This window comes from Perca fluviatilis, chromosome 6, assembly GCF_010015445.1.
Source record: "Perca fluviatilis chromosome 6, GENO_Pfluv_1.0, whole genome shotgun sequence".
NCBI lineage: Eukaryota > Metazoa > Chordata > Actinopteri > Perciformes > Percidae > Perca > Perca fluviatilis.
This window is the reverse complement of record NC_053117.1, coordinates 20,451,594-20,465,959: the sequence shown is the minus strand read 5'-3', so window position 1 is coordinate 20,465,959 and position 14,366 is coordinate 20,451,594. Positions and strand designations below refer to the sequence as shown.

General features: G+C 38.0%; 1 protein-coding gene across 1 annotated transcript in view; it reads left to right on the top strand.

Moving 5' to 3' along the window:
• The window catches only part of LOC120560417 (guanine nucleotide-binding protein G(q) subunit alpha), a 26,212-nt gene extending 11,846 nt beyond the window's left edge, over nucleotides 1–14,366 (top strand). The window contains exons 2-7 of the mRNA XM_039802895.1: nucleotides 2,932–3,116; nucleotides 5,722–5,876; nucleotides 6,059–6,187; nucleotides 7,223–7,352; nucleotides 8,209–8,362; nucleotides 9,059–14,366. Coding sequence (XP_039658829.1) covers nucleotides 2,932–3,116; nucleotides 5,722–5,876; nucleotides 6,059–6,187; nucleotides 7,223–7,352; nucleotides 8,209–8,362; nucleotides 9,059–9,249 — 944 coding nt within the window. The 3' untranslated portion in view covers nucleotides 9,250–14,366. The remainder of the gene's footprint in view (nucleotides 1–2,931; nucleotides 3,117–5,721; nucleotides 5,877–6,058; nucleotides 6,188–7,222; nucleotides 7,353–8,208; nucleotides 8,363–9,058) is intronic.

The window sequence follows — 14,366 nt, the reverse complement described above, 5'->3', positions numbered from 1 at the left end:
GTGGCCTCCCTCTGCTTTCTGTGTTAACTCTCTCCTTGAGGTGCTGCTAAGCTCTCCGTGGTGAATTCATTTCCTCGTCTTTACTCATGCATTTTTTATAACTAGTGCAGTGCCTGTTCAAAACGGTTTGCTTGGCCTGCGGTATTGCTGCTTGCAGTTTTCTCCAGAACCATTGTACCCTGAAATAACTGGCCCCCAAAGAACTTAATATGCAACCCAACTGTATCCTACTGACTTACTGTATACTTCTACTTCAGGAGGAAAACATTGTACTACTACATTTTCCTGAGAGAGAAATGGTATTGGTTATGTTGCAGATTCAGATTTTACTCACAAAATATCACAATAAAAATATGATGCATTATTATTCATTAAACTAGCCAGCACAACCAGTTATGCCTCACACATCTGGTAGTAGTAGGTATTGTGGCCCAGGCAGGGAAAAACACACACACACACACACACACACACACACACACACACACACACACACACACACACACACACACACACACACACACACACACACACACACACATCTGCCTTTCTAGATAGATGATGTTCAAGCATCATATCTGTGTTCTTGCACCCTTTATCCCATTTCTTTTAAAAAGTCAGCTGCAGGCGTCACCTAAGATGTATTGGTGAGCCATTCACGCCAATCTCAAACACGGGGTTAATCCTGGGTCAATGCATTAGCCTGAAGAGTGACTCAGCAGCCTGGAATGCCCAGCATGCTCGCTGTCTCTCTATCTTTCGCAGTGTCTTTTGTTGGTGTAATAGAGAAGATATATTACAACCCAGATGTGGTCAAGCCATACTGGAATATTTTAATGAAAATGTTGTCTTTGATATTTTTAAGGCATTGCAATAATTTTTCTTATTATACATACAGCTGTTAGTTATACAATGCTGTATAACCTTCTAATTTTTCTATAACCCAAGGTAACCTGTATAAAATACTGTACTTTCATAGCAAAGTATCTTCTAAAGTAAATTTATTCTCTGAGGATTATTTTCTTGGAAGGGTGGATCCCCAGAAGAAACCTTTAAAAGTAAACTAAGCTGTATTCATTTTGTAACATAAAACTGAATTGCAGCATCTCAGTTCCAATTTATCAGGTCAGAGTTTGCAAATTAAAGGCAACTATAATTATAAAGGTTTCTATCTATGGTTGAATTTATGAGCCAATCACATGTGAGGGCATTAGGTTCTCTCCCATTTTCTGTGTTTGAACAGCCACGAGGGGATCAGAACTGTGCCTCACAAGAGCAACCCAGATCCATTCTGCCGGACAAATCCATAAGCTATTGGCAGTTAATTTAAGTTTTTGAGATTACTCACTGTTCCACTTGCCTACTTTAAAAATAAAAAGTGTCTATTTTAGGGTGGATACTGTAAGGCATTAACTCTTGTGCAACACTATTTGTGGCCTGCAACAACAACTACTTGTCATTGAGGTTAATGTAATAGTTAATTATATGTGGACATTGTGTGTGGGTTGAAGGCAGGTGGTGACAAGTCCCACCCACCCTTTGGTGCTATAAAGTGAATTAAAGCGCAAAAGGATAATGCAACAGTATTAGCATGTAGCACTTACATGCAATTGCAAATTGAATACTGTGAGCATATATAAACGTTGCCCTGATATATTGAAAAGAAATCTGTGTATACAATGTATTATATTTAGTTTGAATGCGTTTTATAATGTGAAAATGAATTAAAATAAAAAGCATAGCCATACTTTCATATTTCAAAAGCCACCATATCCAACCAAATAGGAAAGTGAAAAAAATGCTTCTGTCTACATGATAGCATTTCCTCATTGCTTGATGCACCTTTAAAAAAAAATGAATTTGTAAATAGAATTCCAAGGGTTAAATGCTTGGCCCTAGAGCACTTCAAGCGTAATTGTGCTAACTCCTGTGTTTTTATTACTGCCTTCCCTGCTCATTTCAGGCTTCTAAATTGACAAGCTGTTTCTCTAGAGGTTTTGGTATTTTAGCAGTAGTTTAGTCTTTAGCTTGGTTTTTGTTAAGTGCTTGGTCTGTGTTGTGGGCCCACAGTAGAGGGGCTAATTTGGTTAAAATAGAGTTTATATAATATGCAATATAACAGAGTGTAACATATCCAGACTTTCAGAGACTTTAGGTTCCACTGGAATGCAGCACACATCTCTTGGCCACTGACAAGCAAACACACACACATACACTCCTTCCTGCCAGCGTTATTCAAGAGTTAGTGGTGAGGTAAAGTTAGACCTTTCAGTTGGTCTGCCAAGATTCTCAATGAACCAAAGAGAAATTATTCCCCCCAGCTCTTCACACCCAAATAGTCCCTGTCACCACTGAGAGGAGATAGATGTTGTTATTGGTCAGTCACCAGACCAAGCAAACAGACTGAGAGGAAAGTAGCCAGCACATCATATTATATGTGAATGACTGACTGAGTGAGTGCATCAGTGAGTACACACTGTACATCTGTGTGTATAATTGTGTGGGCACGTTTCTTTCCAAACAGGATTTTGTGTTACAAAAAGCCACAAAAAGCCATGTAACCCTTTCCCCTTTTCCCTTTGGAAACTCCAAAACTGCATTAATTTACATTTCTATATTATCAATGGATCAAATGACTATGTGTGATGTGAAAAGGGTTGTTCATAGTGATGAACTCAAAAAATTATTACCCAACTCTGCAGATTCCCTCAGCTCTACAGAGCCTTTTAGCCAATTATTGCTTAAATTATTAGATTATTTAGAGCTGTCTTTTAGTTTCTCAACTCTAATTAACTTATTGTTTTCTTGTGAAAATAGGACTTACTTTTGTTTTATAGTTCCTTTTTGCCCATGGAGGTCCAGGAAAGACATACATTACTAAATGTACATGTGTTGTCTGGTTAAATGACATTCTTTCCCTGTCTTTTCTCTCAGGCACTGGGGAAAGTGGGAAGAGCACATTCATCAAACAAATGAGGATTATCCACGGCACCGGTTACTCTGATGAGGACAAAAGGGGTTTCACCAAACTGGTCTATCAGAACATCTTCACAGCCATGCAGGCCATGATCCGAGCTTCAGAGACCCTCAAGGTCCCCTACAAATATGAGCACAACAAGGTAAATAAGATCCTTTCACTCAAGCCATTTCAAATTCCTAAACTGAAAAAAACAACTTTTGTGAAGGCTGACAAATAGTTTTAGGAAAAAAGACGCAACAAAGTGGCCACAGCGTCCTTGTATATTTTTAGAGCGCTGTCTATCTTATTTGCAACAGCCATCCATAATTGTTTCCTGTCCTTTTTGACACTTCCTGTGTCATTTAAGCACTCCAGCCCTCCATCGCACCCCGTGTGTATTTGTGTTTGCCTGTGGGTTTCAGTAAACTCAAATCCATGAGGAGTGCATATACACGCACAAATATACATAGCAAATACACAAGAGAGACCTCCCCTACACTACTCACCCAAATTTGACCTCACTTGTAACTATGACTTCAGCAGGTCAATTTTTTCTCCTTTTTCACCCTTGTGGCCATAGCTTTGGGAGCTGTGACCTCTTACACGCAGTTTATTTCCTGTGAGAGTGACAAATGAAAGGCAGTGGAGCATCATCACTTCGGCAACCTTTTTTCGTCTTCTATAAATCAGACCATTTCAGGTGACAGCTGACGACACGGCTTCAGCTTCTCCCTACCAGACGTTGCTCACTGGAAGGTTTTGTAGAGATTTAGTTATGCGGGGTGGATCAATTATTTAGTAGATTTTTGTGTGATGGCCTGAAGTCAGATCATAATCTCGGGATGTTAGGATCAGGACCCAGTAAGTGTTTTACTGATAATGCACAGAAAAAAAGGGGGATACAAATATACTATTCAAGGTGATACGAATATAACAATTTGATATTGTGGATATTGTAGGTGTATCAGATATGCCTTTTGGTTTATTAGCATTGCCATATCTTTTTTTGGATTATTTTTCTGGGGCTTTTTCCCTTTATTATATAGTGACAGTGGATAGACATGAAAGGGGGAGAGAGATGGGGGATGACACGCAGCAAAGGGCAGCAGGTCAGATTCGAACCCACGCCGCTGCAGGACTCAGCCAACATGGGGCGAACGCTCTTACTGGGTGAACTAGAGGCCGCCCCAGCATTGCCATACCTTTAAACATAAATCAACAAGTAGACTAATTGCCATTGGCTCCCATTCATTTCATTAGAGGAGGGACTTCCTAATATGTTACTAAATGAATTATTGTGCTGATACTCCATGCTCCAGGTATTGCTTAGGTATTACCTATTTGAGAGTGGTCTGGACAGTGCAGAACATTTGATTGACACAGTAAATGGTAATTTAGATCAGAAGTTAGATGTTTTTTTTAACAAAAAAAAGACATAATGTCTTCAGTTTTAGGTATTTGGGTATATATTTCTGATTATTTTGTGCAGACCTTATAGGCAGATTACCGATGCCGGCCACATAACAGATGCCACCACATATTGGTTGTGTTTCTATAACAGATGCCACCACATACTGGTTTTGTTTCTATAACTGTATGTCTGACTTTATGTTGACAGTTTACAAACAGCTTTTAGTTGCAACAGCTTTAAAACGTTATGATTTTATGAGAGAAAGGGTTGAATTTGCGCACACTATCAGCACTGAGACTTTATAATGGCACCACATCTTGGATTTAACTCTCTGCTGTTGTGGTGAATCACCACTGTCCATGTTAGCTTTCACTTCCAGTTCCACATATGCATGCTCAAGAAGGAAAATGAATGTGCTGTTTCAGCCCATCTATTTCACCATAAAGTTTGTAGGTAAACGTTTTCTCCCATCCTACATTGCACTATACAGTAATTCCAGTTTACCATCAGCTTCTTCATACTCCATAATCCAGTATCTGGATAAATAAATGGCTTTTGTATGTTTAGTGTGTTTACACATTAGGGTTTTGTATGAGACATTCAGTACAGTATTGTACTATAAACGTACTTAAGTACAGCAAACAACAAAGCGTATGATGAAATCAAAGTTATGTGTAAAACAAAACTATTAAATGCCTGTCATACTTTTTACCCAACATCCATCTCTCTGGCTAAAATGGGAAGTATTATACCACTGACAAAGGAGTGCACTGACATTGCAAAGGAAGTGAAAATAAAACCTGTCGATCATGTTTACACTGGCTGTCGCTTAGTAAATGTCATGATTGTAGGCTTGTAGGCTCTAAAGCCCACCCATGAAAGTATACTGTATACTGGATATTTGATTTGTCTTCTATGGCATCTTACTTGGTCATTTTAGTATATTCTTTTGTTGTGATATATATATTATTTACAAGTAGTGCAGTATGCACAAAAGGAACCGTTTCAACATTCAGGCACATGTTGATCTCTTGTCATGGGACACAGCAGAGTTTGATGGGAATCTGGGGCGGCAAAACTTACCCCTCAACAGCCCCAGTGGGATTTGAGCTTCAGATATTAGGTCCATGCTCAGCCTGGGGGTGTAAAGTCATTTCTGGATATAGAATATGTGATTGAGTGAGAAAATAAACCAGTGATAATTGGGACTTTATAACCTGTATGTTGATTGTCTTTCATAGTCACTGTGTTTTTTAGATTATCATAAAGGCTTGATGAAGTTTTGATAAATTAAGTATTAATTTTTGTATCTCAGTAAGTCACGACGGTTACTCCCTTTGTTTCTTCCCTCCAGGGCTACGCCAACATCGTGAGAGAGGTGGACGTAGAAAAGGTCAGCATGTTCCAGAATCCCTATGTAGATGCAATCAAGAGCTTATGGAATGACCCGGGCATCCAGGAGTGCTACGACCGAAGGAGGGAATACCAACTCTCGGACTCCACTAAATAGTGAGTAGAGTGGAAAGAAAAAACAATATAGATGTCAAAACCAGACATGTAAACTCTGGAGTGAATTATGAATTGACCTCAGGCTTATAATAAACCTCTGGGAAGACTTTTTCGAGATATGTTTAAGGTAAAATACAAGACAAATACACACCCTGGTTCATTTCCTCTCTCTGTGGCTGTAGTTACCTGAACGCCTTGGACCGGATCGCCGAGCCAGCCTACCTTCCCACCCAGCAGGATGTGTTGAGGGTTCGAGTCCCCACCACGGGCATCATTGAATATCCATTTGACCTGCAGAGTGTCATATTCAGGTGAGTGAAGAAATATATTCAGGATCAGAAAACAGCATTTGTGAAAATAGCATTTGTGCACATACCTACCCAATAACTACTTTGTTGTTGTTATCTTGTCTGTACGGCTATTGGTGAAGTTGGTAAAAACACATCAAATGTGCAGAGAAATGTTAAAAGAAAACCTGTCCGTTTAGAACTCATAGCCGTTCATATAATGATAGAAAAATAATAATCCTCAACTACAACTACTGAATTTGACTGTAAGGTTTTTTTAATTGATGCTTTCACTTGTCCACAAGACCAACAAGTCTAACATCCCTAAACGTGTTAGTCTACAACCAGTGTGTGCTCGTGTCATAGATGGAAAGTAAATTACCTTTACTCAATTAAAGTATTCAGATATTGGAACATTTCTAAAAGGGAAATATATACCCAACTATATTTATCTGATGGTTGTAATTGTTTTTGCATATAAAATATTAATCCACACTGTGAAGTACAATAAGCTCATCAAATAGTAATAACATAGGATGCTTTGTTAAGGTTTATAGTACCCAAAGGTAAAATTCTGAATGCAATACTTAACTTGTAAAAAAGTATTTTGGTGCTTATACTCACGTAAAATATTTGGATAATTTTCTGACTTAAGCACAGAATTCATCCCTATTTAACAAAAATACACTTTCTTAACTCAAAACCGCTTCAATAAAGCATTGACATAGCACCACACTGACTGAACATGCTGTTTTATTTTTTATTCTTAAGTATATATTACAGCAAATTCCCCTCATCATTGGTCGCACTTAGGAAATATTAGGTTGTAGTCATAGTCATAATGTTAATAGTCTGCTTTTACTCAGCTGAATATTGGAATAACTTTTAAGTCACACCCAAGGATCAATAGAATGATCCTATTCAATTTACTTTTGCCCTCTTGCTTCTTTTGAATTAAGCAATGCCCCTCAAATGTGTTGAAAAGAGATTCAAACAGATTTGCAAACGTTTTGCTCATAGTGACTGTTTTCTCTCTCCTGGATGCTGCTGCCCCAACAGGATGGTGGATGTCGGAGGTCAGAGGTCGGAGAGGAGGAAGTGGATCCACTGCTTTGAGAACGTCACCTCCATCATGTTCCTGGTAGCGCTCAGCGAGTACGACCAAGTTTTGGTGGAATCGGACAATGAGGTGAATGATAAAAACACGCTCACACAAAAGCTGCATTTAAAAGTCAATTCAATAACCAAACTAAGTGATTCTATTGATTGTGTGATGCTTAGTTTCACATTTTCAAAAACAACTTCACCTTCATGTGACGTGGAAGATGAGTTGTCGGAAGATGAAAAGCTATTCCTTATTTAAAACAATGAAAATTAGGTTCCCCTCCTGCCTGGCCACGCTCCACCTTTTTTTTTTCCCTTGGAAAGCATTTGTAAATGATCAGCCAGCTGTTTTGAATACCGCCTCAGGCCACATCTCCTTCTTAAGAGGATATAGCCTGTGTGTCAGTCTGTGAAAGTGTATTAATGAGCAGGTGTGTGTTCATATGTGTGTCTTGTCTGTATTTTTGCCCATGTGTTTTGCTTCCTTTGTTATCATAAGCCTACGAACTGAAGAAAGAGAAGACTGACCAGCTGCATGTCCTCTGTATTCTGACGTCAGTAGATTAGATTTTATAATATACAGGAGATATTCTGTTGAGCAATCTAAATAGATTGCAGTGCTGGCGATGTGATATCTAATGCTTGCTTTCAGAATGGTCGTTCTGTTCAATTAAACACTGAAATCAAGTGCAAGGGAGAAATGTAACTCTTGAAGGCGACATAGCCCCCTTCTCTCTTATCGTTTCTGCTGTCCCTCTGGAGCGGTAAAACGTTTATTAAAACCTGTACGTAATGAGTTTGAAAGACTGCAGGTTAATTAGTCTCTCTCTCTCTCTCTCTCTCTCTCTCTCTCTCTCTCTCTCTCTCTCTCTCTCTCTCTCTCTGTCTTTCTTCCCCTCACTTTACCTCTCCTCACACACACATTCACGCTCTCTCTGTAGAACCGGATGGAGGAGAGTAAAGCTCTGTTTAGGACAATAATCACATACCCCTGGTTCCAAAACTCCTCAGTCATTCTCTTCCTCAACAAGAAGGACCTGTTGGAGGAGAAGATCATGTACTCTCATCTGGTTGACTACTTCCCAGAGTATGACGGTGAGTAACAGCAGCATCTAAGTCAACTAAGTCCAACCCAAACATCAAACATCTGATACAGTGATACAGTACAAAAGCCTGAAGGCAGGGGCGAAACAGATGAAGGTTTACAGACTTGTCTGAATAATGAACTTATTCTGAAAATTAGGCCATTTGACTTTTGTGTTAGTGCTAATTTGATTGTAATAACAAGCAGCCAAAAAACAGCAATAAGAATATAGGACCAATACTGATTCTTTTAAATGTGTTATTATACTGATAGTGTGTCCATATATTGGTATATCTTGGTCAGTAATATACTGTATTGTGCTGGCAAACATAACTAAATACCAACATTGTAATATTCTCGTATTTCTTGTCAGTATCTGACAAGAATGACTTAAAATGTCAGACTGACATCAAAATGATGCCTGATACTGTACAGTATTTGATATTTTGGTGATATACTGTTTAATTACAAGTGCCTGAGATTTAATTTCTTTCAGCCATGATGAAATGTGACAGTTATCGCACAATCAAAGTAATCATTGCAATGAAGAAAAGAACAGTATGCATCTCTATAGATTAAAATGCACTATATATAAAATACACCTGTAAGAGAATCAAATCCTGTCAAGTGTTTTGAACGTAATGGTACTTACTGTAATGAAAGAAAGTGGAAAGTGCATTCACGGAGCATGGTCTTCCTCTCTCCAGGTCCCCAGAGGGATGCCCAAGCAGGGCGAGAGTTTATCCTCAAGATGTTTGTGGACCTGAATCCAGACAGCGATAAGATCATCTACTCTCACTTCACCTGTGCCACTGACACAGAGAACATCCGTTTCGTCTTTGCCGCCGTCAAAGACACCATCCTGCAGCTCAACCTTAAGGAGTACAACCTTGTGTAGAGCGGAGCAGGGCTGCCACCAGGAGGCCCTCAACACACACTGACTGATGCAATCTGTGAAAAGATAGATCATATACACACACATGAAAAGAAAATCAGAGCAAAAAAGAAATCTAATGGTTGCATAATACTAATTTATTTGCCATGTGTTGATCTCTTGGTCCCCAAGGGGTGAGCAAAGTAAATGTTATCTTGCTGTTTAAGGAGTTGATGAAATATAGGGCGGAAAGGGGTTTGGGGCAAGATATTTGGAAGGGTTAGGGAGGGATTTGCTGTTGAATTTGTACAGCACCAATACTCATTTCTAGGCTTTGCTCTTTGTGAAGTTTTGTTTTGCTTTTTGAAAAAAAAAGAAACTACTTTGTGCACTCGAGGTTTGGGGGCTTGTTCTGTCTGTCAGTCTGAGAGATCAGAGCTGCAACAAATGCAATGTGCTCCATGCCTCCTGCCTTTTTATAAACAAGGATTTCATTCCTTTTTTTTTTTTTTTTACCCTCCGACCTGTCAGTTCATTCTGAAGCTTCATCCTGGGCATTCACCTGTTTTCCCAACAGGAAATTATGCCACAGATCTCTAACTGATAGTTTCCATTTTCCTACAAAGGGCTGATTGGCAAGTCTCTTGATTAATAGTTATAAACTGTGATTTTGTAAATTATTTCATATTGATTTGCTATTAATTGATTTAAATTATTATTATTATTATTATTATTATTATTATTATTATTATTACATTGCATTGATTTTGGTACCATCCGATGAGTAGAGCATGTGTGACAGTCACATGAGTTCTCCAGCATTGACATAACCATGAAGTTCAGAAGTTTGAGAGAAAGTTGGCTTTAAAAAATGCTTTCTGAGCTTTGAGCGAGCAGGTGAGGAGACACACGAGGACATCTGCTCTGTCATGTCATGTCATGAAAACCGTGATGGCGCTAGTTTCTTTACACAGACTGAAGGGAGCTGAGAAGGTGATTATTTATGAGACAATGTTGTTAAATGATTATCTTCAACTGTGCCACCAACACTTTTTTATTATGGCAATATGTATACTTATTGCCAATGCCAAAACAACTCAAGCACCAGATGCCACTTTGCGCTGTTTACTACTTTTAATGAAAGTGTGTAGGAAAGAAAAAGAGCAGGGCTGATGAACACAGGCTTTACTGACGGACTTATTGATCGATCGACTGATTCCTGAAAGTATTCAACAACGCCAACGGTATTCTCTCCAACCACCCCTACAGTTAGTTAGTAGACTTTCAGAGAGGAGGATGCCAGAAATAACATAAATGTTAAATAACATTTATTTTTACAATTAACACTTGCTGATTGCAAGGTAGTACAAAATATAAACCATACCATGGTGTTTCATTTTTACTTCTGTTCTTAAGATTACATTAAACTTAAATTTATTTCTGCGCTAAACTGCTTGAACAGTCCAAACACAACCTTGCGCGTGGCTACAAACCCCTCCCCCTTTCCTACAGACTATCCAGTCACATTTTAGCTGTGTCTTTATAGTCGTCCAATCACAGCCCGGCTGTCTTGACTGTTGTAGTTCATTGCAGTGGAAAATAAATTTGGCTAAATGCTATGAAAAAGGGCAAAGTGTTGATGTTCAGTTTGTACCAAAGTAAGCCCTCCTTATTTCTGATTACATTTCCCTCATTCCCAAGTTACTTTTGAGTATTTTTTTTGTAGCAATTCCCTAGAACATACGCCTGTAATTTACATTTATTGAGGCATAGTGCAATTATGAATGCTATAATCATTGTACATACATCTATATATATATATGGCAGCATCTTTGTTGGCTTTGTAATCATTACTTTTTTGGCAGATTGAATGTGCGGTATTGAAAATATGTATCTATGTAATTGTATTGTATGTCTAATGGCTAATTCATTTTTGGAAGAAAAAAAATGTTATTTACATGTTTGTTTTTGTTTCCTTCCTTCCACTTTAAGAAGAGAATGTAAATTTTGTGTTTTGCCATTTTTGTTTCTCAGCAAAGAAATATTGTTCAGCTTCAGAACTGCATAAAGAGGAATATAATTATTATACAACAACAACAACACATTGATTGGTAAGCCAGTATTTATAGTAGCTGGTGTGTTAAATTGACTTTTTTTATATGAAAAACTGCAGACTGAATCCAATCTACAGGGCTAATTGTAATAGTTTAGTTTTTAACTGGCTTCAGGAACAGAGCACTTGTCATATAGGTGTAATCACGTCACTCATTGATTCGTATTCTTTTATATTTATCTTAATCACACAGCGTCTCAATATGTATTTATTAACTTTGAGATTTCTTAGTGTATTGCACACCTTGTCATCCTGAGCACCCCCTACTCCACCACCAACCACCTTAGTAGGTTTTATTTAACAAGTAGTGCTAGAACAAGGTGGATGGCATGCAGGTTAAGTGTTGCCGTGGCTCAGATTTTATATAAAAATCTTAGGATGAGATGTAATTATCTGATTGTTTGTGCAATGCTATCACCCTTAACACCCCCTTACATGAACCTCCGCCCTGATAGAAACTCAGTATTGCAGTCAGAGACAAAAGATGACTCAACTATTTGGCCTAATTAGGATGGTGCATTTACATGTGCTTTTATATTCTTTTTTTTCTACCTGATTTCCATATTGAATGCCACCAATTCATTAGAATGTACAGTTTTATTTTGGACTTTATTTATGAAATGACAACATAGGAGAAAATACACAACAGTTCACATGTACATATTGCCTTATTGAATAAGCCGTGCCTCTGAAGTCCCATGCAAGGCACCTGTGTTTTTATGAGAAGTGAAGCTAGTGCAGCCAATAATGCCCCATTGTGCAGCTGGAAGATTGTTTGGTTTTGGCTTGGTGTTCTCTCTTTGTTATTCTGTGCTATAAGAAGCCCTGGGAACAGCTTTGAAGTGTAGTTCGTGTAGCTAATATGACATCATCACAGGACATTATAAGAACATCCTGAGTGAATTGTAATTGGAACACACTTTCTGTTGATTTCAAAATATTGTTGCATCAGATTCATGTCTTTTATGCCACAGTGCATTATAATGGATTGAACTGCCTGATGCGACTATGACTAAATAACATCAGGATGTGTAGAATGTGCCACAATCTGGACTCTAAACCACCACCAGACACTTGCGGAGGGGTGTTTTGCCACATTTGGCTATGGTTAAGTATCTACCTGCCACTTTGGCAGTTAACTAGCCCTTATTCAGAGGTCCTGTTGTTTTCAGATATTTCAGCTGGCCGGTAACATTTCTTACAAGGATGATTGATTTTGGCAGGCAACAACTACTCCAACAAGTTCATTTCCTGCCCAATTCAGTATCTTTGAAGTCAATAACCACTTATCAACAGCAGGGCCTTATAGGAAAAACCAACTCGTCACACATTTCACTGAATGTTAAGACGATGTCAATGTGATTCTGCTTTTTTCCAGAGATGTTTTGAAGCTGGACTATAGTTTCAGCTTATCAGTGTCGATGATCACTTGTTGTAGAGTTGCAGTAATTGCTAACATGTGTCCCTGCTGTCGTAAAGTCCTGCTACGTATAGGGAAAACCGTTGTTTAAACAATTCACACACTGCATTCAACCCACTGAGCAGAGACCGCCCGGCCATGTTTGTGAAACTCAAAAAGTAAAAAGTGATTTTAAAAACAAAAGTGACTAACTTATATTAATGTTTTGCTTTAGCTTTTTTACACAATGACGAAGGTAGATCATAAAAAAGTATATTGTACTGGCAAAAATACAAATGGTAATTGGCTTTTGTTAGATAAATATGAACCACAAAGGACTGTTTCCAAGCTTTGTGAGTGACTTGTTCATCATCATTACTCTAAGGGAGCACATGTGGGTTTTATTCAGGCTGGATTTTCCCTTTAAGAGAGCGCAGACTGCTGTGCTGTTCAACTTAATGCAGTATGTTCAAGAGCAGCGCAGTTTTACTTACAGTATATTAAGGACTGCAGGGTTGAGTTTTTGAAAAACAACTTTTCATAAAACTGCTCTGTTAACTCTCAGACACATCATCTGATTGCTTTCATCCCAAAGATACAGTATGAAGTTTGATGATTCCTTTTGAAATAGTGCTATTGTGATGATCTCCAAACATTATTGTGTAAAATGTTTCCTGTATCCATGAACTGTCACTCCAACATGTTTCTGAATGAAACGACGTGTTTCTTTTCAAAAGTATGTCAACTGATGATTGTCATTGTAACTTTAGTGATACAGCTATCATTTCTACAATGTGGGTAATTAAATGCCTTTAAATATATATCATTACTCCGCACCACACTTCCTACCTGATGTCCTAAGTCAAGTTGTATTTGAACTCTAGTTTATATTACAAACCTCTGTCAAGCACTGAAGATGTAATTAAAGTGAAAACAGATGTGATTCTTGCTAAGTAGAATCATCAATTAAAAGTGCCCCAAGCATTTCACCAAGCAAAATGTTGGGTGAAGTTTCCCCAGGTTAATTTGCTCTTTTTTTCCCCTGCCTTTGATCATTTATATTTTTTACATGCTCAAAAAGAAAAAAAAGAGAGACAAAAAAACACTTTAAAAAAAAGATAGGAAGATTTTGCTTGGCTGGCAGAGAGCTGACTTTGTTTACTTCCTGGTTTAAAACTCCTAACACCACTATAAATAAAGTTGGTTTAGATGTAAGACAACTTATGAGGGTAAATCACAGAAACACGTCCAAGAAAATTCATCGCATTTCATAAAATCCACTGCTTTTTATATCCTTGAAGGATTGATTGTTAACATTGTAAATTATCTCTCCCACAAAACAAATGGTAATATTCTCCATTGAAAATTGTAGTAGAGGTATTGTATTGACATTTGCATTGACATAAATACAGCAGCCGACATATCCTCCCTGATCAACTCAATAGAAAAGTGACATCTTTGTACTTCACTATTCCCGCTGATATAATGTGCTCAGTCTGTTTTTGTAAATGTTCTTGTTGCAAAGCAATCATGATGATACAGAGTAGATTGGACTGTTCTAAAATGTTGTTCAAAAAGAGGACACAAGTGTGGATAAACAGAGAGTAAACTGCACAAAAAAAGCCTAAA